Source organism: Anopheles gambiae, chromosome 2, assembly GCF_943734735.2.
Source record: "Anopheles gambiae chromosome 2, idAnoGambNW_F1_1, whole genome shotgun sequence".
Lineage (NCBI taxonomy): Eukaryota > Metazoa > Arthropoda > Insecta > Diptera > Culicidae > Anopheles > Anopheles gambiae.
The window spans coordinates 63,963,416-63,990,659 of NC_064601.1; the positions used below are offsets into that span (position 1 = coordinate 63,963,416).

At 43.6% G+C, this 27,244-nt stretch overlaps 1 protein-coding gene across 1 annotated transcript in view; it reads right to left on the reverse strand.

Annotated features, from left to right (window-relative positions):
* Nucleotides 1–13,409: 13,409 nt before the first annotated feature.
* LOC133392209 (barH-like 1 homeobox protein) overlaps nt 13,410–27,244 on the reverse strand; it is a 206,003-nt gene continuing 192,168 nt past the window's right edge. Inside the window, exons 3-5 of the mRNA XM_061651746.1 lie at nt 22,245–22,340; nt 20,630–22,149; nt 13,410–14,032 (exon numbers count right to left, since the gene is read on the reverse strand). Coding sequence (XP_061507730.1) covers nt 21,822–22,149; nt 22,245–22,340 — 424 coding nt within the window. The 3' untranslated portion in view covers nt 13,410–14,032; nt 20,630–21,821. The remainder of the gene's footprint in view (nt 14,033–20,629; nt 22,150–22,244; nt 22,341–27,244) is intronic.

Here is a 27,244-nt window from a genome sequence, read left to right on the forward strand (position 1 = left end):
ATCGGTGGATGTGTGGAATGTTTTATCGGTGAGAGAGATGGTACTCACAGTCGGAGCGATTTTCTCACGCTCTTGCGGCATCACTCTATTTGGATTCAGCTGAGATATCCTTTGATCAAGCTCACTCCGTATTGCATTTTTTAACTCATCTTTCAGTGTATTCATCAAGCACGAAATTGATGAGAAAAAATCTTATCTCGAGTCACGGCATTTCTCGCACATCCAGCAGAGACCACGATTGCGTGCCACCTCCTTAACACAAGTGGCGGCAAGTTTAATGCATTCCGGATGAAAGGCAGAATTGCACTCCGAAAAAGGAAGATTGCCAATACAAACAACCGGATCTTTTTTGATAGTAGTAGAGCAGATTGCACAGTCCATTATGAGAGAGAGTATCGATCACTTAGGTGAGCAGTGAGAGTGAACGGAGAGGACACTGATTGATGAGCTAGTGCGAATTACTCTCTGAGTGTATTAAACAGGGTCAATAACACTGAACCGCAGTCGCCGATGAAACAGAAATCACGTAGAAATACAATTCAGGTACGCGTTCTCGTAGAAATTCTCGTACGATGCAGGAACAGCTTCACAAACTCAAAAACGAACGATTTCAAACCAAAATCATATCAAAAACAGACAGTACACAGGAGCAACGCAGAAACACGTCCAAACGCTTCAGTGGCCAACAGTGTAAACTATGTGCGTTAATTATGTTAATTATGTGCGTTAATTTAGAATTAAGTGCAGTGGTTATTGTGCAGGTGTTTTTTTCTTTGTATTCTATGTTGGTTCGATATTCAATAAATCGAATTACATTAGCATAATGGTGTGCACTGTATCGTTTTGGAAAGAAATCCTAGCAAAAAAGGGGGAGGGTGCTAATGAAACTAAGGTTCGTGCAAACCCCCGTTCGGGTTTTGCTTCGGCTTCGGGTTTGCTTCGGCTTCGGGACCCGACGGATCACTTGAATAATTTCGCCAACTCAAGTTCTTTTTCAAGCGCGTATTTCATTTCATTTCATTTCATTTCATTTATTTCATACAATATCCGCCATCAAGGCTAAATATAATAGACTTAAAACTAATTTAATACTAACAAATAAACAATGAATTATGAAAAACTAAGCCTAACTAACCTAGTCTTGACCTAGCAAAAAAGAAAAGAAAAAAAACAAGAGTAGAGCGTAGAGACTATCATAAACTTAACAAAACCAAAAAAAAAGAGAGTAATAGAAAACTAAGGAGAATAATTAAAGGGAATTAGAAGAAAAAATACGGTTACGGAAAGAGTTAAGAGAGGAGTCGAAATCAAAGAGATAGTAAAAGTGGTTAAACAACCTTAAACAGGACAGAAGAGGGTCATTGAAAGTATAAAGAGTATGACGTGTTTCAATTGACAGAGGATCACGTGGACGAAGAGAACGAGAGGGAACATACAGCGAGATGGACGAGAGTAAATCAGGAGCATCAGTAGCAGAAAGTAATAAGCCACCAATAAAACAAGCCTGAAACACTTGGCGGCGGAAGCTTAAGGAGTGAAGATTGAATAACTGCAATCGCGTTTCATAGGGAGGTAGTGAGGCAGCACCGAACAAACGACAAAAGGCAAACCTGGTAAAGAGGCGCTGAATGCTTTCAATTCTCGAACAGCCATCAATAGTGGGAGGATTCCAGATGATACTAGCATATTCAAGAATAGGCCTTACCAAAGCACAATAAAGGATTCTTAGGATGCTTTGATCTCTAAAAATAGAGGTAAAACGTAAGATAAACCCAAGGGTTCGATTTGCTTTTAGTAGCACCTCATCAAGCTGCAGTTTAAAGTTAAGACGACAGTCAAGTATAATACCAAGGTCACGGATGGACATAACACGAGAGAGGGAAGCGCTAGAGAGAGTATAGTTAAATAAAATAGGAGAAAGAGAGTGAGAGAAAGAAATAACAGAACATTTTTCGGGACACAGGCGAAGTAAATTGGATGAACACCAATGAGCAAATGCATTGAGGTAATGCTGAAGTCTCAGACAATCAGAAGAAGAAGACACAGGTAAAAAGATTTTGATATCATCCGCATAAAGGAGATGACCATCAGGAGGTAAAACATTACAAACATCATTGATGAACAAAGAAAACAGAAGTGGACTTAGCACACAACCCTGAGGGACACCTGACGTACAAAAAAACTCCTCAGATAAGTACGACCCGGTTTTAACCCTGCATGATCGATTACTTAAATATGAGGACAGCCAGCTAATAATGCCATCACCAAAACCAAGTTTAGACAATTTAGCTAATAATAAAGAGTGAGGTAAACTATCAAAAGCAGCATGAAAGTCGGTGTATATTGCATCAAGTTGGGTACCGGCCTCAAAAGATCTAAAAATATTGGAAACAAAAGACATGAGATTAGTTGAAGTAGACCTACCAGGCATAAACCCATGCTGTTTAGGGCTAATAGCTGAACTACAACTATGAAGTATGGTTGGAAGGATACATAGCTCAAAAGTTTTGGCTGTGGCGCAAGTTTGGGTTATCCCACGATAATTAGAAACAATGCTACGGCATCCCTTTTTGTGTACCGGAAAAAGCCAAAAGGATTTCCAAAGAGCAGGAAAAACCCCAAGAGAAAGTGAAAGGTTGAAAATTTTAGCAAGGTGTGAAGCAAGCACGTCCTTACAGTTTATTAAAACAGAGGCAGGAATGCCATCTGGACCGGGAGTAAAAGAACGTTTCAACCCAAATAACACCTGTACAACTGTTTCAGAGCTAACCGAAATATCGGAGAGATTAATTAAGTTCTCTGGCGTGTAGAGTAGCCCACCCTCAATAAGGTTAGGGTCACTAACCGGTGGCTCAAACATTTGGGAAAAATGTGCAGAGAATAGCTCACAGATCGCAACAGGCGTAGGTAACGTATTGCACCCTCTTCGAATCCTAAGAAATTGCCAGAAGGATGCTGGATCAGAACGGAAACGCGATTGCAGTCTACTCGAATAGGCCTCAAAACGAGCCCTGTTGTATAGTCGATGCGCAGAGGCAGCGTACTTAAATAAACGAAAGTTGAAAGCAGATCGGTTCAGACGATACCTCCTAAGATATTTCATTCTATCCTTTTTCAGGTTGCGAAGAGTACGATTGGACCAGGGAGGATTAGGAGGGGAATGAAAAATAGGTGTACATGAAAGGACTCTGGTGTACATGGAAATCAGACGTTTAGATAGGGTGACAAGATAGATATTCGAATTTCGAACATAACGCGTAACGCGATGGCACAACGGCCATCGCGGTAAAAAAAGGATAAATACACCGTGCGCAGAACAAACGGTCTCTTTAAAAGTTATCGAACGATAGACCGCGTTTTTTAAAACTACTAAAATCCAAGCTTGTGTTTTTATAATCGGTCAATCCGTTTTTAAATAAAGTAAAGATTTGTACGTTAGTAAAACAGTCGTTATATCTTGTTCGCCGCCGTCGAGGAGCCGACGGAGTTGCAGTTGCAACACTTGGTCTACAAAATCATTTATATCCTGCCAATGGTTACAATACAAGTATTTTTTTCTTGCCAAACACTTCATATCGTGTGCAATTTCTTTTGTACGCTCGTTTGGTAGGCAGCCATGTCTTTTTTGTCACCGAACGTAGCATTCAACACTTCCATAACCTCATCGAATGATGTAGGATTACCGTTCACACATGAACTATATCTAGCTTTGCCTTCTACTTTATTTATAACTATTTGCTCGTACATAGCGTAAACTGCGGTAGAAACAATCGGCTGATACATGCTCAGTGTTTTTTTCGCTGTGGCAATCCATGATGCCAAATGCATTTTATTTCCATCGAATAATGGAATGCTTTTCAAAGGATCAGAAACTTTGAAAAGATCGTTTTGGTAACCACCCGAAGGTCCGGGGTAAACAAACACGTATAACAATAGGTATAAGTATGGGTAAGGGCTGTAATAATAGGTATAGGTATTGGTTAGGTTAGAGTTACGGTTAGGAATGTAAGTGTATGTGATTAAGTGATTAAGGTGAATAAAGCAGTCGTTAATTAGCAGTCAACTCGAGAGGATCATTTGTTACACACGTTTTGTTGCTCAAGCTGTCTGAATAATTCACCAATTTTTTAATTGGATAGCATTTAGACGCTGGTCCATGGTCCAAATTAGCCATGAACGTATGGAGATCGGCTAGTTCCATTTTTTGCACAAAAGATAATGCTTTCACTTTCGGAAAGGGTTGGAATCTAGGCATAAGCTTTTAACACAATGCTTATCTCAGTGGGAGGTGCCTATTCTCCGATTGAAATCCTCCAGGGTGTTTTAGTTTACCTGAATATCACCGCAAGTCGTCCACGGGTCGGGAGATGGTTAATATCGGATGATACCAAAAAGTAAATTGCAAGTCTCTACACTTATCACTTGGTAAACTAAAACAAACTTAGGAAAGGGCCGAACGGCTGCGCCAGTTATGAGTATGGAACCACAGCTTTTATTCAAAATGATTATTGCGTCCTTGTCGCTTGGATGCTGATACCGATCTGACACGACGGGATCGGCTGCTATCGTATCGGCATGAGTGTGAGGCTGTTGCAGTTATCGCACCTGTATTTGTGTTCATCGCATATAACTTCTCTGGGGGGTACAGAAGTGTCGTCCTCGGCACTTAGGGGTTTCACCGTATGCAATTAGTTCGGCATGTATGTTGATTGTCTTCGTCCAGCTTGTGGTTCTTTCTCATTTTTTTTTTCTTTAAACGTTATAATTCAAAGCTTAAGACTATAAAATAATATTGGAGACCTATCTAACCCTAACTATGTTGATGCGTATTACTAATGGTTATTTTTACAAAATAATTTAGTTCATCCATCTTCTTTTGAGTTTTTCTTTATGATATTTTCTACTGCAATGATCTATAAAGTTAACGTCTTTATCTTCTAATGCCTGGATTTCTTTAGAGCGCTCTTGATGTTTCTTTCCTCAGAAACACGGTATCTCTCTCTGAAAGGCCAATAGGTTCTTCTCTTTTGTCGTTCAACTTAGCAATCCTCTTTTCTTTTTGCTCTAGCATTTTATGATGGACTCCTGCGTAAAGTTTCTCCTTCAGCTGTATGCGCTCGTCCAGATTCGATTGTATCGGTTGATCGTTCTAAAACCACGGAACAATTCATTCGGCGTGAGGTTGGTTTCGGAATGAATAGAATCGTTATAAGTACCCAACGGGACAAAAGTAGAAAGCTTGGAGCAAAATAATCGTTTGTCTCGCTCTATCCTCTATACCGCGCTTGCTTGCACTCATGCGCGAGCGCTCGAGTATATTCTCTCAGAACTGAGTATTGGCAGTTCAACCCGTGCAGTGAGAATGTATGTGTTAATGTGTAGCGAAATTTGTCTCTGTATCTCATTCCCCCACCCCCCAAAAAAAACCATATTCACTCTCCGCGCACTCTTACAATTTTGGCGCGCACGCTACATACAACACAATACAAAAGGTCGTTTTAACCGCGCGCACTGATTAAAATCGCGATGGCTCAATCGGAACGCCGACGCTCCAAGTCAGAGATATTTGGTCTGAAGAAAAAAGTTTTTCTGACCAAATCGACAACACACACGCGACGACACACATCGTCACATCGACCGCCCTCGATGAAAGTGAGTGATGTTCTAAAAATAGATCTGTGGGACGAGTGAGAAGGGGGAGGGGCGTAGAACAAGAACGTAAGCGTGAGTGGAGAGTGAGGAGTCGTCGCGTGCATGTGTGTGGTGATGTACACACGAGAACTCATTTTTTGCTCTTTCCTGGAACCCAGATGTTCTACATTCTTCTGATTTTAAGCAACAAAAGTAGAACGGGAAGTAGAAGGCTACTTCATTTCTACTTTCCTTACTACTTTCGAGCGTGTTGACTCGCTTGGGTAGCTACTGCTACGCTACGCTTATACTAAAAAAAATCATTTTTGTTGATTCCGATAGGTGTTTTGTGCTTTTCTTCTGAGATAATATGTTGTGTATTTCTCTTATTGTTCTATGCACAATTTGAACCGTGCCATTAGACGATGATTGCGCTACAGATGTGTAGTGGTATTTTATCAAATTGTCGTTCAAAAACGATTGAACTGCAATTGATTTGAAGCTGCATCCTTGGTCCATTAAAAATTGCAAAGGTTTTCCTACTGTGGCGATAAATGTAGATATTCCTTTCAGTATATGCACAGTATTTCGTGTTTTTATAGGGACTGCCAGAGCTAAGTGTGAGAACTTATCACAAAATGTAAGGTAATGTTTATCCTTGAGCTATTACGCTTTGGTATTGCAGAACGCCCTGTTGGTGTCCCGCTCAACTGTGCCTTACACAAAGTAATCCATAGGATTAAGGTCAGAGGAGCTGGGTGGAAAACGTCGGTGATGGTGTATCGGTCGAAATTGACAGTGAGCTATTGGCGTGTTTTTAAGGCCGTATGGCATGGTGCAGAATCCTGCTGCCAAACGTACGGACAACACGATGTGACGAGCAGATCCAAGTTGGTGAGCTCGCTGAAAGAAGACACACACATTCACAGACGGCTCGTCAAAGCACGGTATTTGTATTGGTGTTAGTGAAGCGCGCGTGTAAAACAGAATGCGAACTCTCATCGCAGCGCGTTTCTCCTTGCTTCCTCAAGCTTCCTCATTCCCTTGGCCTGAATCACTCAAAATTTGGGGTCTCATTGTCGCATTTCGTCAAAGTCTCGTGCGCTGGTGTGTTTTGGTGAAGTGTGAAGTAAAAAAACAGTGTGTACAGACGCATATGCAGTGCGGGCATCGACAGGTAAGGATCCATTTATTCACAGATATGTGTTTGCTGGATGGAGCTCGTACTTAGCAGGACGACGACATGATGTGTGTTTTTGTCAGGTTCTAAATGTGTGACGAAAGTTTACATTAAGTTTCAATAAAGTGTTTAATGTAACCAAAAATGACCGTGTTTGTGTTTGCTTTTAGAATAAGTGCGCATTTGCGATCGTGTCTATTCATTAAAGAAAACGAGAAACGAAAGAAACAACTATCTTTACATGTGTTCGTAGCATGGCTCGAAAGAACACAAACACATTGAGAACTGCAGAGCGCACCGTCCGTTACGGGTGGGGTGGGGGAGGGCTCGCGTGAGTGTGTAACTCATTGGTCGAAGGGACACTGTATTTCGACAGCGTCACTCAAATCACTCAAAAAATACACTCATTTTGCCGGACGGGAAGAGTTTATTTCGCGAGTTAAAATTAAGTTCACCAGTGAATATTTCGGTCGCGAAAGAAAATCGGTTTATTACAGCTTGGCATGAAGGTGATATAGTATTTGATCGTGGTGGTAGTGATGAAATTCCAGTTACCCTGTAAAACGTTTTGTATGTGCCGGAAGCTCCTACAAATTTGTTATCCATACGGAAAATAACAAATAGTGGTTTTAAAGTTATTTTTGATGATGGGTGCGTAGAAGTGTTAACAAAAGGAGGGAAATTAATAGTGAAAGGAGAGTTACGTGGAAAACTGTATTGGTTGAATTTCAACAATTCGAACACACATGAGGCGTAGTATTCTTGTGGACAAATTCCACGGAACCTAGAACAATGGCATCGTCGATTTGGCCATCTTAGTTTCAAAATTTTGGATAAGCTGATGAAAGGTGATATGGTTCGCGGTTTGGATGTGTCGAACAAAAGAAGCCTCGGAAACGAAAATGTGTTTTGTGAAGCACGCAATACAGCACATCTCTGACGATGAAAACGATGATGACGAACCAAATGTGCAAATCGAGAAATCTGGTGAAACATCTGAACCGAGCACAGTAGACGAAAGTTTCCGGACATGCGACGAAGAAGAAGCGATGGATGATCGATTTGATGAACGCGAATAAGCTGAATCATCGAGTCGTCGATCTGATAGAGAACGTAAACCACCCGGATGGCATGAAAACTATGAGGTGGATTATGTGGGGTTTGTCGTCTTTAGAAGAAGCAACGAAATGGCCTGATTGGAATAAGTGGAAAATAGCAGTCCAAGATGAAATGAATTCGCTCCAGAGTAACAAAACATGGTCTTTAGTACAACTTCCAAAAGGTAGAAAAACAATATCATGCAAATGGGTTTTTAAGACAAAGAGGGAAAATGAACAGAAGTTAGATACAAGGCTCGTTTAGTAGCCCGCGGATTTTCGCAAAGACAGGGTTTTGATTACACTGACACTTACTCCCCAGTTGCAAGGTTAGATACCATAAGAACGGTGCTTGCTACAGCAAACTACAAAAATTGTTATAATCATCAAATGGACATATGTACAGCATTTTTGAATGGTGAAATACACCTGTTCTCACTTTCCTCTGAATCGTTATCCGGTTGCTATGGATCGCAATCCATGAGAATGGATCGCAATCAACTTCGTCTGAATCGTTTTCAGCTACGTTTGGATCGTTTTCAGCTACGTTTGGATCGCTCTCAGCTACCTTTGGATTTTGCGGTAGCTCGCGCAAATTTCCTTGCAGCGCAAAGTTTATTTGGTGTCCGCGGGACACATTTGCACCCCAAGAACTAAACAATTAATGCATTCAATTGTAAAATCTTATCGTATTTTTCTTATCGTGTATGAAGCTGCTTACATCACCATTCATACGTTTTTGATTATTAGACGAAGTTTTCCAAACTAACCAGTACAATCTTCTTCTTTTTAGCGTAACGACCTACGTGGTCATTCAGTTCTGTTTATGCATTCGAGATTTAGCCGGATATTCCTTCTTTGATATGGAGGGACGGTCTGGTTGGGAATTTATTCTTGATGTCCTGAGACAAATCTGTCAAATGTTATTCATTGCTTAAAAATGAGTTTTCAGAATTCAAGTTCTCAATTGGGTTCAAACATAGAACAATATGAAATTGTTGCTTTTTGAATCATTTGTTATGAGGAGAATCGTGAGGTACGCCGAGTGGTCACGAAATAAACTATGCGCCGCAACAAAATTTGCGCGAGCTAACGTAAAATCCAAAGGTAGCTGAGAGCGATCCAAACGTAGCTGAAAACGATCCAAACGTAGCTGAAAACGATTCAGACGTAGTTGATTGCGATCCATTCTCATGGATTGCGATCCATAGCAACCGGATAACGATTCAGAGGAAAGTGAGAACAGGTGTAAGTGAGGAAATTTATATGGAACAACCAGAAGGTTTTGATCTCGGAAAGGGTCTAGTTTGTTGTCTGAAGAAATCTTTATACGGTTTAAAACAAGCCTTTAGAGCATGGAATAGGAAGTTCAATGAATTTGTTGAAAGTTTAAATTTCTTACCTAGTAATAATGATCCTTGCTTATACACAAGAGGAAGTGGCTCGATAAGAATTATTATGATTTTATATGTTGATGATTTACTAATCGCGGGAGAGAGTTTAGATATGATAGGAACAGTAAAGAAAGCTCTATCAGAACAATTCAAAATGAAGCCCGATTTGGCCGATTTCCAATAAAAAAATGAATGAAAATTTTGACAGACAAATTGGAATTGTTTGTTTACAATTGGACTGGTTTGTTTACAATTTGTCTGGATTGCAATCGTGCAATGGTATAGTGTTTGGTGTTAAATATTGTAAGTTTTGATGTATTCAATTATTTTGTAATTTTATAATTACCAATTTTGTGATAAATTAACAGTTGTGACAAGGGAGAAATCGAGTAAGTGAGAATCCAAGACATGAGCTCATCGCGTGTTGGCCTACATTAGAACCCTGCAGGCACGGAAACATGGAGACATGTCCTTCCATTTGGCACAAGTGCTCTCGGGACATGGCTTTTTCTGGGAGTACTTATGTATCAAGGGTTTCACGTCGTCCCCAGACTGCCAGTGGTGTGTCGGTGTACCAGAAGATGCAGAACATGTGATGTTCGAGTGTCCCCGTTTTGCTAGTGACCGACAAGAGCTGCTTGGCGAGGGTGGCCCAGATCCGGTTCAGCCAGATACAGTATCGGACAGAATGATAGGACCCTAGTGTTTTCAACGCAGCATGCACCCGTTGGGACAGGTTTATGTGTGGTATGTGTGTTTGTGTTTGTGTGTGTGTGTGCATGTGTGTGTGTGTACGTGTGTGTGTGTGTGTGTGTGTGTGTGTGTGTGTGTGTGTGTGTGTGTGTGTGTGTGTGTGTGTGTGTGTGTGTGTGTGTGTGTGTGTGTGTGTGTGTGTGTGTGTGTGTGTGTGTGTGTGTGTGTGTGTGTGTGTGTGTGTGTGTGTGTGTGTGTGTGTGTGTGTGTGCATGTGTGTGTGTGTATGTATGTTTGAATGTGTATTGGTGTGTGTGTTTGTTTCACAAGTATGTCGTTTCGGATAGATTTGTTAGTAGTTTTTGTGTGTTTTGGGTTAGGTTTTTGTTGTAATTAGCAGGACCACAGCCCTCGCGAGCAGTGATCCCTATTCAAAAATGCAATAAACTCAGTTTTTGATCTTATTGCCGTCGCCCACGATGACATTTATCATGCGTTGACGCATCGACATCACCAGATTCTGGATCGTTTTAGGTGGAATTTTGCTCCACACCTCTTGCATGTGATCGAAGAGGTGATCCAGATCTTCCGGTATGTTTTTACCCAGCCTCTTCTTGAATATTGCCCAGAGGTTCTCAATGGGATTGAGATCCGGGCTAAGGGCAGGCCACTTCATTGTTTTGACATTGTTGTCAGCAAGCCAAGTTTGGACAGTCCCGGAATTATACTTAGAATCGTTGTCTTGCATAAACATCCAAGACCGAGGAAGGTTCTTCCTAGCATGCGATAGCAAATGAGTATCAAGAATATCTCGATACCCAAAACGATTTAAATTACCATGGATTCGAACCAATGGACCCATCCCATAGTAGGAGAAGCATCCCCACACCATGAGACTACCACCGCCATGCTTGAAAGTTTTGAAGCAGTACTTCGGATCAAAAGCACAATTAACAGGGCGCCGAACCAACCTGCGTCCGTCCGACCCCTGTCGATTGAATTTCGACTCGTCTGACCACAAAACCCTGCGCCAATCCTCCTCATCGAAGAACATGTGCTCAATTGCAAATAACACCCGTGCGTTTTTATGCGCAGGTGTTAAATTGGGCACTTTGCGTGGCACTCGCGCGAGTAGCCCGGCACTGATCAATCTTCGCTGAACTGTTCTCGGCGTCACCGCCAATTTTAGTCTGCCTCGGATCTCTGGTGCCGAGCTAAACGGATGTTTCTTCGATATGTTTACGATCTTACGGTCTTCCTCTGCCGTGGTCTTCCGAGGACGTCCGGGTGATTTGCGCGTTTCGGTTGTCCGAAGCGCGTTTGCCACAAAAGTGCGCGATCGTTCCATCACGAACTCGATCGTTCTGCGCTTAATGCCAGCAGCCGCCATTCGCTTAATGATATGGCGCTGATAATCGGTACAATGTTTACCTCGACCCATTGTTACTAACATTGCTTGCTTAGACCGTCAAGAACACACTGGTTAAAAACTTGGACACGACTGATGCCGTGCACTGCCTGCGTTCTGCTTTTATACGCGATGAATCACATCGTTGTCGAGCAGCAAAAAAGCGTATTGATAAAAACTATCAATGAGTAAGCGAGTGAGCATCTACCCATTCAAAACCAGAACAGAATACTGCCGCGCTCATGAAACAAAACGCCCATTGAAAAGAACACCAGCGCTCTTGCTCAATGCACGCACCAAGTTTTCCATGCGCACACAACGTTGAACGCAGAGATGCACGCATGCCTTTCAATGGCGTGCACTGGTGAAACACCTGTGAGGGAATGCCGAGTTCATTGCTATTGTGCGCGTTTTCATTTCGCACCGGTGTCGTATTCACATTCATGAAACAGCACACCTGCGTTCTCGTCCGAGGAACAAGCGCTGCTGGCGATGCAAACTTTAGCTTTTATCCAAGTGTAAACACACGCTGTTTCACATGATAACACACATAAACAGAATGCTTTAAACGCAATATGAAACCATGTCAAGCTACGTTTCTTCAGACAAAAACCCGCGCACTCACACACACACACACACACACACACACACACACACACACACACACACACACACACTTAAACACAAGTGACGTGGCAAAACAAGTGCACGGTGCGTTGAAAACACCAGGGTTCTATTTTAATGTCCGATACTGTACCCTTCAGCAGCATATGTTGCGAGACCAAGCCACCTGGGATCGTATCTGCCAGGCCGCTCGACAAATAACTGTGGAATTGCAGCGTTCCTGGGATGCGGAAAGGGCCAATCGCGCAGCTGAGGACATGGCTCAGCGCGAGGCCGAGCTAGAGGAAATTACGGCACATAGAGCGGAGCTGGTTGCCGCTCGTAATAATCGACGTTATGCGAGACGTAGAGAGCAGCGTGCGCGGGAAAGAGAGGAACGCCGGGGCGGACGGTCCCCTTCCCCTCCACCGTCACCATCTACCGCTTCACGATGTGAGGTGAATCGGGTAAGAATGAGTCTGTACCGACAGCGACACCGGTCAACGAACATGCTGCGGCAATTGTTCGACGAAAAGGAACGGCCCGAATATTGCATCGGAGGAAGACGATTACGGCCGAGTAATTGAGGGAAGCTCAGACCGACCGTCTGTTGAGAAGCCCCGCAATGGGCTAAATGCGGCAGAGTGGGTCGCAGCTATAGGCAGCTAATGGTGATAGGTGAAAGGGGAAAGAGAGGCTCATTATGAGCAAACAACAATCCTTTTCCAAGATCCCTCGCGGGACACAGGGTAGGACTGGGACGAGGGCTTAAATGTTTGTACAAAATAACGATGATAGTAATAATATAACAAGCCCGTATGTTGAAAAAAAGGCAATAGGGTAACGCACATCATGCATCATCAATGATTCCGACCCGCAAGTGGAGCGGGTGTGCTAGATCGGAGTCGGAAACAAATCCGACCCGAGGAAGTAAGGACTTCGAGTTGACTCGAATGATTAGTAGTTGTAAGAAAGCATAAGCGGCTCCGACCCGTTGTGCAGCGAGTTTGGGTCAGATCAAAGTAGGTTCAATATCCGATCCGTACTCGCTGCACCAATGGGTCGGAGTTGCTTATGCTTTCTCGTATCTAACGAAATCGTTGCACCTACTACATCTATTTGTACGCTTCAGGTTGACCCGCACGACTCCGGGATGCTTCGGATTGCTCCGACCCGGTGAGTTCCAGTTGCCCCGCCTTTCGCTAGTGTGTGTATGGAAGAACGTGCGTGAGTTGTTGGATCGCTGACCAAGGAGTAGGAGAAGGAGGTAAAATTGAGTTAATGTTTAACGAGCCCGTTGTAACAATAATAATTAGAAATTAAACTTCAAATATATTTGTGTTTTTCGGAAGCATTTATCAAATACGATTTCCCGCTATAAGGTTGACAAAGTGTAATTTTCATAACTTTCGTCACAACAATTTACGCAATCACAAAATATTATTTAAATAAACACTATGTACAAAACATGTTGATACTCATACTGCACCCCTACCGAGAGCACCTACTTGACCAACCTTTGGACACACTCTTTTGTCTGCCGTGCAATGCACTCGTCTCACACAAATGTGGGGATTTGTCACCTATGATGATGTGGTGGTACCCACCACAAATGCTTCAAACATCCTTTTCGCTCTGATGTTGTAATTGACTCGAGCATAAATGAAATGGACCCCCGCCGTTGTTTAACACTAGCAGCTGCCGGGACGACATTTATCTCTCGTCTTTTCGCTCTAGCACTTAAATTAAGCTGTACCCGAGGCGGCATGAATCCCCGACCCCCACTGGAACAAGACTGTAGCCGGGACAGCACGAACATTCGTTTCCTATGAACCGGAACTAGAACAGGAGCAGCATAGACGATCACCCTGAACCCGACGATTGTGGCGAATCGGAATGGAGCTTTGTCGCTTCCCACACATCGCGTAGGGTCGCGTTCAAGACTGCATAATGTCTCACCATTATTAACAATGCTGCTGCTAGACGGCAACCCTCGTCCCCAGAAGCTGTAATTACAATTTCAAACCTGGAGAACAAACGGTACAGGGTAAACAATGGGATGATATCTGTTCTAGAAGCACAGTTCTTTCTTCAACTCAAACTTAAACGTGATCTTTTAACTCGTAGTTTACTGCACTACTTTATTGAACAAAATCTTACAACGTAGCAAAGTAAGTTTCGCGGCGGATTGGTGGTTAAAAAATTTCACGTACGCTTTCTTACGCTTTCTGACTTGATCTCATGGCGCTCGCGCGATGGCCGTTTTTCGATTCGCGCGGCGATGTTTTTTTCTGCTCCCTCTGGTAACGGCAAATCGGCGACGTTTCGGTTCGGCTGTCAACGGCTTATCAATAAACACAAATTGTAAACAACAATGTGTCACTTTTCGCCGACCTCGTTGTTTTCTACAACATTCTCCCGCCCGGTACGTTGCTGGTATACGCAACTTACCCTACTAAAGTCGGCGATCTACTTCAGTTCATCGTTCAACCGTTACGCTGGTGCCGCATCACCACAAATACGTTCTGAGTTTGGTGGGTTGACCGTATCGTTCTTCATTTGTTAGGTCTACGAACGTCCAACACGGCTATCTTCGTTGCAGGTCTTTCGATGATTCCGCTTGCTGTCTGCACGGTGGCTCGCCTTACTTGGCCGTCGTTGGCTTTAACCACTTCTATCACCCTTCCTTTCGGCCAACAATTCCTCGGTAGGTTGTTATCAGCAATCAACACTACATCACCTTCCTCGATCGAACGAGATGGAAGGAACCACTTTGTTCTGCGGGTCAGGGTCGGAAGGTACTCGGCTATCCATTTTTTCCAAAACAAGTTGGCGTTACACTGCGACGCTTTCCATGTCGACTTTACGGCCGTCGCTGTATCATCGAACGGTGCAGGTGGCTTGATGCCGTTTGAGCTGCCCAAGAGTAAGTCATTCGGTGTTATCGGTGGTGCCAAATCGTCGTCTAACGGCACGTAAGTCAGCGGTCTCGAATTGATGATCATTTCTATTTCAGCCATGGTAGATTGCAATACTTCGTCGTTAGGCAGACGTGGCAATTCGAGTTGAGCGAAAACCTTTTTCACTGACTGGACGAGGCGTTCCCAGCAGCCTCCAAAATGTGGAGCGGCCGGCGGGTTAAAGGTCCACTTCAAATCAGGGCTAGTAAACTCTTCTATCAAAGTGTTTTCGTCGACACTCTTTCTGGCCTCCTTGAGCTCTCTCGAAGCTCCTACGAAATTCGTACCTCGATCACTAATGATCTCTCGCGGCGTTCCACGCCGAGCGATAAAACGCCGGATCGCCAGGATGCATGACGAACTCGTCATTGAATGCGCGATTTCTAGGTGGATGGCTCGTGTTGTTAAGCAAGTGAAGATCACTCCCCAACGCTTCTCCACGCGGCGACCAACTACTACGTTGATCGGCCCGAAATAATCTATTCCGGTACATGTGAACGCACGCTGAGCTATAGCCGTTCTTTGTTCAGGAATGCACCCCATCAACGGCGGCTCGGGAACAGCTTTCCGATTAAGGCAGTGTTGGCAGTTTTTTCGTACCCGTTTATACTCCGATAGCAATCGCGGTATATAGAATCTGGATCGCAATTCATTGATGACGGTCTGATGGTTGCAATGTTGATATATCACGTGGTAGTGATGAATGATTAAATCTGTCCCTACATGTCGCCTGGGCAGTATCACGGGCATCCGAAGCGGTTCGTCCACTGCAGTGCAGTTTGCAAGCCGGCCACTTATTCTCAACACACCATGGTCGTCGAGTGTTGGTGAGAGTTTGTACAGTACGCTACATTTTTCGATGCCTTTTGACCACGGATGTTTTAATGTTGGAGGATTCTCGAGGCACTTGATTTCTTGCGGAAATGCTTCTCGCTGAATTTGCTTCAGTATTATCTGTTCAGCTCTTTGAAGCTCTTCTTGTATCAGCGGTTCTGTTGCGATCGGTGTTTTATTGGCCCTATGAGTGCAATTGTTCAAAAATCGAACGACATATCCAACGGATCTCAGAAGTCTATTCCACTTAGAAAATCGATCGATTTGGATGAGTGGCTTAGTTGTGACATGGAACAGCAAGTTGCGACGTAGTTCTTCTGCTGTATCATCTGGTCGTGTCGGTGAAGCTGGCCAATCGCTCTCCGGTTGCCATAGAAAGCTCGGACCCTTGAGCCATCTGCTGTTAGTGCTTAAATCGGGTATTTTTGCCCATTTCGTACCATCGTCTGCAACATTGGCTTTCGTTGATATCCACTGCCAATCGTCTACTTTGGTCAACTCTAGGATTTCTCCGACTCTGAAGGCCACGAATTGACTGTATCGTCTGTGATCTGAACGTAACCAACAGATGACGTCCCTTGAGTCCGACCAAAAGATTGTTCTTGTGATTATTAAACGATGTGATTTGTGTATCGTATGTGCGAGCCGTGCGCCAATCACTGCTGCCTGCAATTCTAAACGGGGAATCGATAGAAACCGTAGCGGTGCTACTCGAGTTTTTGAACCTATTAGAGCGCATTCTATTGTTTCTCCTTCTTCAAATCGGAAATAGGCAACCGCTGCCATCCCGTTTTCACTTGCGTCGCAGAATATGTGAAGCTGTACGTTACGAGGTAGGGCCGACGTACGCTGGCGGTAGCACCTTGGTATTTTGATCTGGCAGACGGCAGGTAAAATGCTAGTCCACCTTTCCCACTGTTCTGCTAAACGGCCGCCAATCTGCTCATCCCAGCCGACACCAGCGCGCCATATTTCTTGCAGCAATACTTTCAGGAACATCAACACGTTCCCCAATAGACCCAAAGGATCGTAAATCCTCATAAGGATACGCAGCACTTCGCGTTTAGTCGGCAGTTTCGCTCCTGCCAGTAACTGCTCGTCGTTTCTAGGTGAGACTTTGTACATGAATGTGTCGGCTTGTGTGTCCCACCACATTCCCAATACCTTTTCTGTTCTCGCATCTGTGCCAACGTTAACATCCTTCTCTATCTTTACAGGTACATCAAGCTGTTCCATCACCAAATGCGAGTTCGAGAGCCAGTTTCTAATCTCGAATCCGCCATTCGCATGCACGTGACGTACGTCCTTCGCCAGCTTAATTGCTTCGTCTTCAGTTTCGACACTGGCGAGCATATCGTCGACGTAATGCTCCTTGACAATACATTCATAGGCACGAGGAAACTCATCTCTATACTTTTCAGCGTTCAAATTCTTTACATAATGCGCGCAGCAGGGCGAGCACGCCGCCCCAAACGTCATAACGGTAACAACATACACGTCTGGAGCCTTATCAGTCTCGCCACCGTTCCATAGAATCATTTGACTGCGCTGATCCTCGGGTCGCATAGCCACTTGAAAGAACATCTCCTTGATGTCTCCTACTACGCCTATTCGATGCTCTCGGAACTTATACAGGACCGTCAGGAGGTCTACCAGCTGATCTGGACCTTTGAGCAGGAACGTGTTTAAACTGACTCCGTTAGACTTGGCGGCTGCGTCGAACACTATACGGATTTTTCCTGGCTTGTTAGGATTCGTTACCGGAAATGTCGGCAAGAACCAGTCTGTATTCCGTGTATCAGCTATTTCGTTTGGTGTGAGGCGCCGGATGTAGCCCTTTGTTTCGTAATCGTTCATCTTGTCGATGATAGCAGCTCTCAACACCGGATCTTTTTGCATTTTTCTTTGCAGGCATTCGAAACGTCTTATGGCCATGAGTTTACTTGGTGGTAGCTGAACATTGCTATACTTCCACAGTAAACCTGTTTCATAACGATTTCCTTTTAAATGAGTCGTGGTTGCAAGGATCTCCAACGCCTTTTCATCATCTTTAGAGCCAACTGGATGGGGCAATTTGGTAATGCCCATCGAATCGATCGCAAAATATTTCTTAAGCTCAATATCGATTCTATCGTCTGTGCTATCTACACACGGGCAAACTTGTGGGCTATGATGGTTTAGGAAGCCATTCGCGCCATTACCGGTATTCGTTGGGTACGATCCATACACTATCCAGCCCAATCGTGTCTTGGCGGCAACAGGTTCATGTGGCTTTCCCTCACGGTATGTCATCGGATTACCTAGATGGCAGTTATCCATACCAATGAGGATCCTAGGCGTGATGTCAGTGTATGAATTAAGCTTTAAGCCTCTCAAATGATCGAATGTGCTTTGAAGTTTCTCTGCGCTAAGTGACTGTCTCGGTAGCGCCAGACTCTGTACGGTATGCACATTTGGTAAGACATACACCTTGCCGATTTCATCACGTCCTGACAAACTTAACGATACCCTCACCGAATTCTTCTCCTCTCTTTTCTGATTTCCGGTCCACCAGAGGCACAACGGATGAGGAGTTCCTTGCAGGCCAAGTTCTTCTACCAAAGCATGTTCGACGAACGTGGCGGACGAGCCGTCGTCCAAGAACGCAAACGTATCAACTTTGCGGCCATTGCCATGAAGTGTTACCGGGACATAACGGAAGAGTGGCGGCTTCGCTAACGCGGTTTGGTGGTGGTTGCTCATATGGTGTCCGCCGGTTCCGGCTGATAGCGCTTCGGCTGTGGTTCTCCGACCATCATGAAGCAATCTGTTGTGTAGGAAAACGCAACCATTTGTGCCACACGGCGTTCTTCTTTCACAACGATTAAAGTGTCGTTCAAGACATTTGCGACAAAGATGTTTCTCTCGCACTGCTCGCCAACGGGCGTCTATGTCCATGGCAAGAAAGTCAGGGCAGCTTTCTACGTTGGCGCATTGTTGTTGGCATACTGGGCAACGTGGTGTGGCTCTGCTGGAACTCGATGCAGTGTGTCGCGCTGGAGCGGCAGTGAGATGCGCATTCACGTGTCGATGTTGCCTGTTCGCTGTGGCATTCGATGCAGTTCTTGTATACGGACTTTCTGGGACGTGTACCGAGGAAACAGTCACCAAACTGGCTGCTTGGACCAAATGATTCAGCCAATCATTGAAGCTTGACAACGTTACACGTCCCAAGTTCATTTGATGACATCCCCAATTGAGCTTTAGCGATGAAGGCAAGCGCTCCGTCAGCTCGTATAACAAAGCCACGTTGAACATGTATTCGTCGAGACCTGTGGCTGTGATTGTCGCACAAAGATTCTGGACTGCGATCCCAAAATCTATCAGCGTATCGAGACGATCCTGTTTAGGTGCGGGCATGGCGCGCACCTTGTTTACTAGCGAGTGAACAATAATCTCAGGACGACCGTAGAGCATTTTTAATGTGCTGATAACATTCGGTACATTGGACGGATGCATCAAGAGGCAACGTACTGACTCCAACGCCTTTCCCTTCAGAGCCTTTTGAAGTCGGTCTAGGTTGTCCACATCACTGTAGACGTACTCCTCCGTGGTGTATTCGAAGGAGGAAAGAAACATCGGCCACTCTTCGGGGTTGCCGGCAAACGTCGGCAAGTCCCGTAGCCGTACTCCACCGTGTCTGACCGTGTATTGCATCTGCGAAGGATCAAAGGCTGAGAAAACATTCGCCTGAAATCTTTCCGGAACGATACTCACGCGTGGTTGCTGAGAAGACGTTCCCTGATGACCAGTTGCGCTTGTTTGCTGATGCGTTGTTCCCTGATGACCGGTGGCCTGGAACGATTGCATCAACTCGTTCCGTTCTCTGAGCTGCTTGATCTCCAGGTCTTCTAAAGCTCGCTGTAGGTCACGATCTCGATCAGGCTGCGTGGCTGGAGGCTGGCTGGGTCCAGCGTTCTGGTCTGCGTCTCTACGCCGAGTCGCAGAAGTGCTAGCTCGCGCGTTGTAACGCAGAAAATCCGGGAAAGCAATGCTCGATCGAGACGGTGCGCTCGCAGGTTCACGGTCCGTGTTGCCGCGGCCAGGTGTACCTTGCGTTAATCTCCGCGGTACGGGCACGGCCGAAGGAAGGAGCACATCTTCGGCGGTTCCCTGGCTGACTGGGGAGACCGTGCCTCCACATTGCGCATTCAGCGACACTCCAAGGCCCCGTGACACACTCGGGCTTAACTGAGCGATTTGCGCGGTTAACCGGATGAAGCTTTCGTTAGCCTCCCTGGCTTGCTGGACCAAGTCCTGTATCGAAACAGTGTCTTCCTCTAAATCGTGCACCGGGGAAAGTTGTCGCACTGTCGAATTCGCGGCGGGGTTGGACTCAGCGTTCTCGCGGTTCATGTTCACTCAACTAAGCTTCACACGGGGCTTTCACAAATTAAGAGGTGAAATTTTTTAAAATGTTCTAGAAGCACAGTTCTTTCTTCAACTCAAACTTAAACGTGATCTTTTAACTCGTAGTTTACTGCACTACTTTATTGAACAAAATCTTACAACGTAGCAAAGTAAGTTTCGCGGCGGATTGGTGGTTAAAAAATTTCACGTACGCTTTCTTACGCTTTCTGACTTGATCTCATGGCGCTCGCGCGATGGCCGTTTTTCGATTCGCGCGGCGATGTTTTTTTCTGCTCCCTCTGGTAACGGCAAATCGGCGACGTTTCGGTTCGGCTGTCAACGGCTTATCAATAAACACAAATTGTAAACAACAATGTGTCACTTTTCGCCGACCTCGTTGTTTTCTACAACAATATCCTTGGCAAATCAGCAGAACTTACTCAGCATTGAACAGGCCAACAAAGAAGTCATATTCTATTAACGATGGGACGTGGTAGGATGAAGAAAACTTGAAGCGTTAGTTTCAGCTTCTACAATCTTATTTATGTTGTTTATTCCAACCATCAGCTGACCAGCGTCGATTTTGACAGACAAATTGTAAACAAGGTTTACAAAATGGTGACCCTCTCAATCGCTCTGTCGTAACCTGTATAGAGTCTAATAACCTTGTTTCAACCTACGAACTTAAAACGGAAAGGGCCTCATCAATGGAAAAAGTGACTTCATCTTTAATAGAAGTCCCTCAAACATGCTGCGGTCGCGGACTTTTCGCGGAGTAATTTCCTAAAGGAAAGTTTTACACTGTTGTTATGCCAGCTAGTGAAATTCAGCGGTTAGTGCCCGATATTTCAATAACGTTTTAGATTCTACATTCTTCGAGGTGTTAGTGGTGTTGCTTACAATTCCTAATTTATCGGCTGCATGATCCGTCGTTAAATTTGGCTAAGAATTGGTTAATATACGTACCAGGACGTGGAAATCAATGGGATATGGGATATGAAAGTATGAAAGGGATAAGTGTAAGATAACTTACGCACATTTTCATGATCGATGTATTTATATATTCCTAGATTTTGAACATGTTAAGGTGTCCTTCTTTACCTACCTTCCCCTAACATTTTCAAACCTTCTAGAAAGAATTATAAAGTGCGACCTGAAGGGAATTTTTTTTACATTTGAAAATTAGTGCGTTAAATCAGTACAATTTGCTAGAATAACTGTCAAATTTTTCTTCTTCCTCTTCTTTGGCTCAACAACCGTTGTCGGTCAAGGCCTGCCTGTACCACTTGTGGGCTTTGGCTTTCAGTAACTGATTGATGTCCCCCCATAGCAGGATAGTCAATCCTACGTATGGCGGCACGGTCTATTTGGGGATCGAACCCATGACGGGTATGTTGTTAAGTCGTACGAGTTGACGACTGTACTACGAGACCGGCTCGGTCAAATTTATAAAATCGCATTTTTCAGAATCCTCATATACGAGGTACTGTGGATTACCTATATGAAATTTTCATGTGTGTAATTTAAAAAATACATATCTTCAATAATCATTTCGGGATTCTTCTATTAAATGTCACACTTTTATTTTGTTGTTGCATATTGAACACTGATATTTACAATTTACATGGATATCTAGAGCAAAGAACTTGACGTCCATGGCTGACCAACATTCCGAAAAATAGCTGCAGCAGAAGTTAGAAAACTACATGGGTTTGATGTAATGAACGATGATGATGAAACAACTAGAGCAGGTGGCGTGGGACAACATTGATTTCCGGTTCTCATGGATGGCAATGATCCAGATGGATGATCAGCTTGTTGATGATGTTGTGGTGCTATTGGGCCTCTTGTTGTAGCTGCAACGTTTATTATTTTTTTCTCTATAGAATGATGATGAGATGAAGAAGCCTGATGTCTCAGCTGTTCCAGGCGAAGTTGATTTTGCCGTTTCCATTTAGTTCTTGAAGGCATGAATCAAAACAAGTATAAGATATAAAAAATTGCATATGTATATTACATATAATTTAAAAAAAATCTTGGTATTATGTAACATACCTTCGGTTCTGATACCATGTTTTAACCTGCGTCTCTGACAGATTTAATGCATCAGCAACATCGCTTCTGTCTGCAACTGATAAGTATTTTTGACACCTGTTGAAAATATTATTCTTTCATTATAGTTTTGCTACACTGATATTTTAAAATAAATCTAATAAAACAATGTATTCATTCTTCTTGCAAAAAATTAAGCGTAAAACATATTCATTCGACTCTAATATTAAAGCTTAATAAATTCACTTTTTCCAGCAAAGCAAACCTTCCTTTATTTTATAATCATGGTCCTCTGGTATCCTAAACAAACAACATGGTAAAAAGTACTTATAACTCGCTGCACCAGTAGGTTGGACTGAACCTACACCTTGGCCCGATCCGATCCGAACTCGCTGCACCAACGGGCTGGAGTCGCTTATGCTTTCCTGTATTTGGGGTTTGAATCCATGACGGGCATGTTGTTAATTCGTACGAGTTGACGACTGTACCACCAGACCGGGACTTAACTCATATTTACTAGTTTAGCAAAAATTTAACCGGTCTGGCGGTACAGTCGTCAACTCGTACAACTTAACAACATGCCGGTCATGGGTTCAAGTCTCAAATGGACGGTGTCGCCATTAGTAAGACTGATTATCCTGCTATGGGGGGTAATCCATAAGCCACTGAAAACCAACCCCACAAGTGGTACAGGCATGCCTTGACCGACAACGGTTGTTGAGCCAAAAGAAGAAGAATTGACCATGGTGTGGTGTCTAGCAAATGAAAAACTTAATGGATGGTCGCGCTATTTAAAAAAGGTGACACAAATTCAGCAGCTAACTATTAACGAATAACGTCGGAATGTTGTGTGGCAAAAGTTTAAGAAATAGTTGTAAACAACATACTTATGAACGCTGCCACACCAGCCAGGAACAACATGGGTTTATGCCCAAACAATCCACTTCTAAAAATTTGGTTATAAACAAACACGATTTCATTCAGAATATGCGGGCAGGTTAGACAAGGGCTTGCAGATTATTTGCGTTACGGATCTGAAGACTGCCTTCGACAGCATTCAGGGGTTTGAATCATATAATGGAATAGTTCAATCCGTCAGAGGAATGTTGCAATTCTATTATAAATTTTTCCAAGCATACTGTCGAGGATTGGAATCATATAATGGAGTGTTGCAATCGAATAGTGGAATTTTGCAAGCATATTAGTGCTAGTTGGATAAATAAGTTAGAATCTGTTCCACGCATGGTTTACTAAACTAGACTGTTGTTTGTTATTAAGTCTTTAAACACTTGAACATCGTCACAAAATAATTCAAAGTGTGTTTGTCAGCAAATTGTTTAAGAATGAATCGGATCCGGAATCTTCTCTATATGAAAGTTCAACATTTATGAATCTGCTAGAACATTTTGATTGCGCAATTTACTTTAAACCGTACCTAGACGCACACTTCATGGAGCTAACGATCCTGTATTATCAATGGTAAGGCAATTTAACGACTGGATTAATCATTTAGATTTTAAACTTTCGTCTGATTGGTGTTAGTAAGACTAGCATTCTATTACTTTCCAATTTCGGTGAAAATGGTTGGTAATCTAGGGATTAGTTCGAATGCTAATAATAAGATAGTTTAATAAGTTTTATTTGCACAAATATGCAGAACAAATATATAAATCTTCTTCTTTTTAATAAAAAAAATCGGCGTTTTTGTATCTCTTTTGTCTAGATCTACAGTTTTGCTTCACGCAATAACTACAACGTTGATTTGAGTCAAATTTGATAGCATTGGTAGCTAATAGCTCAGGATATTATTTGTTATTGTCATTGGTAGCTAATAATTTGCAGGTATTGTGCTTCTTTTAAACCCCTTCACCCTTTTTCCCCTTCCCTTTCCCTTTTCTAGACGGTTTCGTCAAGATATAGTGATGTGAATATTTTGTTAGAAATTAAACACCCGACCGATTTTGCTCAAATTTGGAGAGAAGATCCCTTATGGTACTGCAATACACTGAGAAAAATCATCCATTCTGGATAAGAGCAAGTGATTGTTGAAGTGAAAATCATAGTTCTTTCCTAAAAAACTCCCTCCTCTTATTTATCCTTTGTTTACCTTTTAATCCTTGAACATGCCATGTCTGCAGTTTCTGTGTCAATGTTTGAACCTTATCTTCCAGCAACTCCACCTCAAATTTTTGACATTAGTAATTTAATTGCGTTAATTGGGGTAGAAATGATGGGTGGCAGGGTTATTATTTTTGTATTTTGAAATTATTAGCATTTGATAATGTTTACAACATTAGCAAAGATAGGTATCAAATATTATCGCTGAAATACAGGTATTAAATAAGTCACTGTAGAAAAATTATTATGCGCCTCATTTGTTTTTTAAATATTTTTTTTTTCATGTATATTCCCAACAGTTATGATGTTGCTTGGTTTACTCAATCCTACTTCTCTGATTCCTTTTGTTTATCGCTGTTACAAAATGGTATTTTACGTGTATCAATCAAATGTTTTGAATACAGCCTATTGCAATTGCTAGCCACCAGCCTTGCATCGCGAATCATTGTTGTTGTTGCTTGATCGTTTTTTCGTATTCTTTTAAAGATTTTGGTTTATTTTTCTTCTTTGCCTCAACAACCGTTGTCGGTCAAGACCTGGTTGTACCACTTGTGGGCTTGGCTTTCAGTAACTTTTTTATTTCCCCCCATAGCAGGATAGCCAGTCCTACGTATGGCGGCATGGTCCATTGCCTGCGCCTACACGCACAGTCCAAAACAGCCGAAGTCATACAAAATCATAAAAAAGTCTGCGCTCTTTTGTTCCGGCATCCTCGTGAAGTTTACCGAGCCGAACCGAATAGCTCCACGCAAACAATGAGACCCCAAATTTTGAGTGATTCAGGCCGAGGGGTATGAGGAAGCTTGAGGAAGCAAGGAGAAACGCGCTGCGATGAGAGTTCGCATTCTGTTTTACACGCGCGCTTCACTAACACCAATACAAATACCGTGCTTTGACGAGCCGTCTGTGAATGTGTGTGTGTCTTCTTTCAGCGAGCTCAACTTGGAGCTGCTCGTCACATCGTGTTGTCTCGCTTACACTACAGCATCGAACCATCGCTCCGTATGTCCCCCCCTCCTACGCGTACAAAACCACCAGTACAGCGCGACGCTTTGTCGGAAATGGTTGTGCGCGTTTCGTTCTAAGTCCCGCGCGCAGTGTTTGTGCGTTGGTGCGCATTTCGTCAAAGTCTCGTGCGCTGGTGTGTTTTGGTGAAGTGTGAAGTAAAAAAACAGTGTGTACAGACGCATATGCAGTGCGGGCATCGACAGGTAAGGATCCATTTATTCACAGATATGTGTTTGCTGGATGGAGGTCGTACTTAGCAGGACGACGACATGATGTGTGTTTTTGTTAGGTTCTAAATGTGTGACGAAAGTTTATATTAAGTTTCAATAAAGTGTTTAATGTAACCAAAAATGACCGTGTTTGTGTTTACTTTTAGAATAAGTGCGCATTTGCGATCGTGTCTATTCATGAAAGAAAACGAGAAACGAAAGAAAGTTGGGTTCCCAACAGTCAAAAGCCGAAGATTTTATATTGACCTTTCACTTTTTCTATCTGTCTCTCGCTCTAATTTGAGCGATTTTCCCCTGATGAGTGTCCCCGAGCCTCCTCGTGTGGTTGTTGTTGTTGGAAGTTGAAACCGAAACCCCTTCGTGCGCTGCCAAAATCAGCGAAGAACGAAATCGAGTGGCTCAAGCAAAAAAACGAAAAAAAAATGACGAACGAGTGTGCTGTGACAATAACACACACACGCACAAGGCGACACCCGAAATCTGGTGCGATACCGGCTTTCAGTGGAGCAAGTACACACATGCACACATTTGGCCACACCACGGTGATACTACACACAGCCACGCACTTGGCGATACACGCTGTGTGGTGCGGTGCGGCGGACGTTCAGAATTCAGTGGTGCAAATACACACATGCATACACTTGGCGATACACGCTCTGCTGTGCGGTGAGGTTTGTGTTCTGTGTCCAGTGGTGCAAATACACACACACACGCACTTGGCTACACACGCAGTACGGCGCGGTTGGCTTGGCAGAAGCGCATACACACATTCACGCAGTAGGCTTTACTTTCAGTCCAGTGAGGTTGGTGCTTGTGTGGTGTTTCAGCTCTTGGTGGTCAGCGGATAAACCCCGTAAAAATGGAGATCATTCTAATTTAAGGTAAGTAAAAGTGATTAAAATTATCAACCAATATTCCCCCTTCTAATTAATATCATTTTTCTTCCATTTCATGTGTGTTTCACGGCGAACGGAGACAACAAAAGCTGTGGCTGTGGCGTGGTATTGGAGATGGTGGCCCGTACAGTGCAGCGAGAACTAGGCGCGACAGCGATGAGGAGCAGAAAGTGCTGTGCTAATTTTTCTCTGTGCAAGTGTAAAAAGTGTTTGTTAAATTATGTGCGTGAATTTAGAATTAAGTGGTGGTTATTGTGCATGTGTTGTGTTTTTTTCGTATTTATGTTATATAAAATATTCAATAAATCGAATCATGTTGATATAATGGTTCGCACTGTATCATTTTGGAAAGAAATCCTGGCAAAAAAGGGGGAGGGGGCTAATTAAACGAAGGTTCGTGCCGAACCCCGTTCGGGTTTTGCTTCGGCTTCGGGTTTGCTTCGGCTTCGGGACCCGACGGATCACTTGAATAATTTCGCCAACTCAAGTTCTTTTTCAAGCGCGTATTCAAGCGATCTCTGAGTGCTGGTGCCCGGTGGGTTCCCACCGGTCACCAGCACTCAGAGATCCGCTGAGATTGAAGCTGGCTTTGAAGCTGAGTTGGCGAAATTATTCAACCGATCCGTCGGGTCCCGAAGCCGAAGCAAACCCGAAGCCGAAGCAAAACCCGAACGGGGTTCGGCACGACCCTTCGTTAAAATAGCCCCCTCCCCCTTTTTTGCCAGGATTTCTTTCCGAAATGATACAGTGC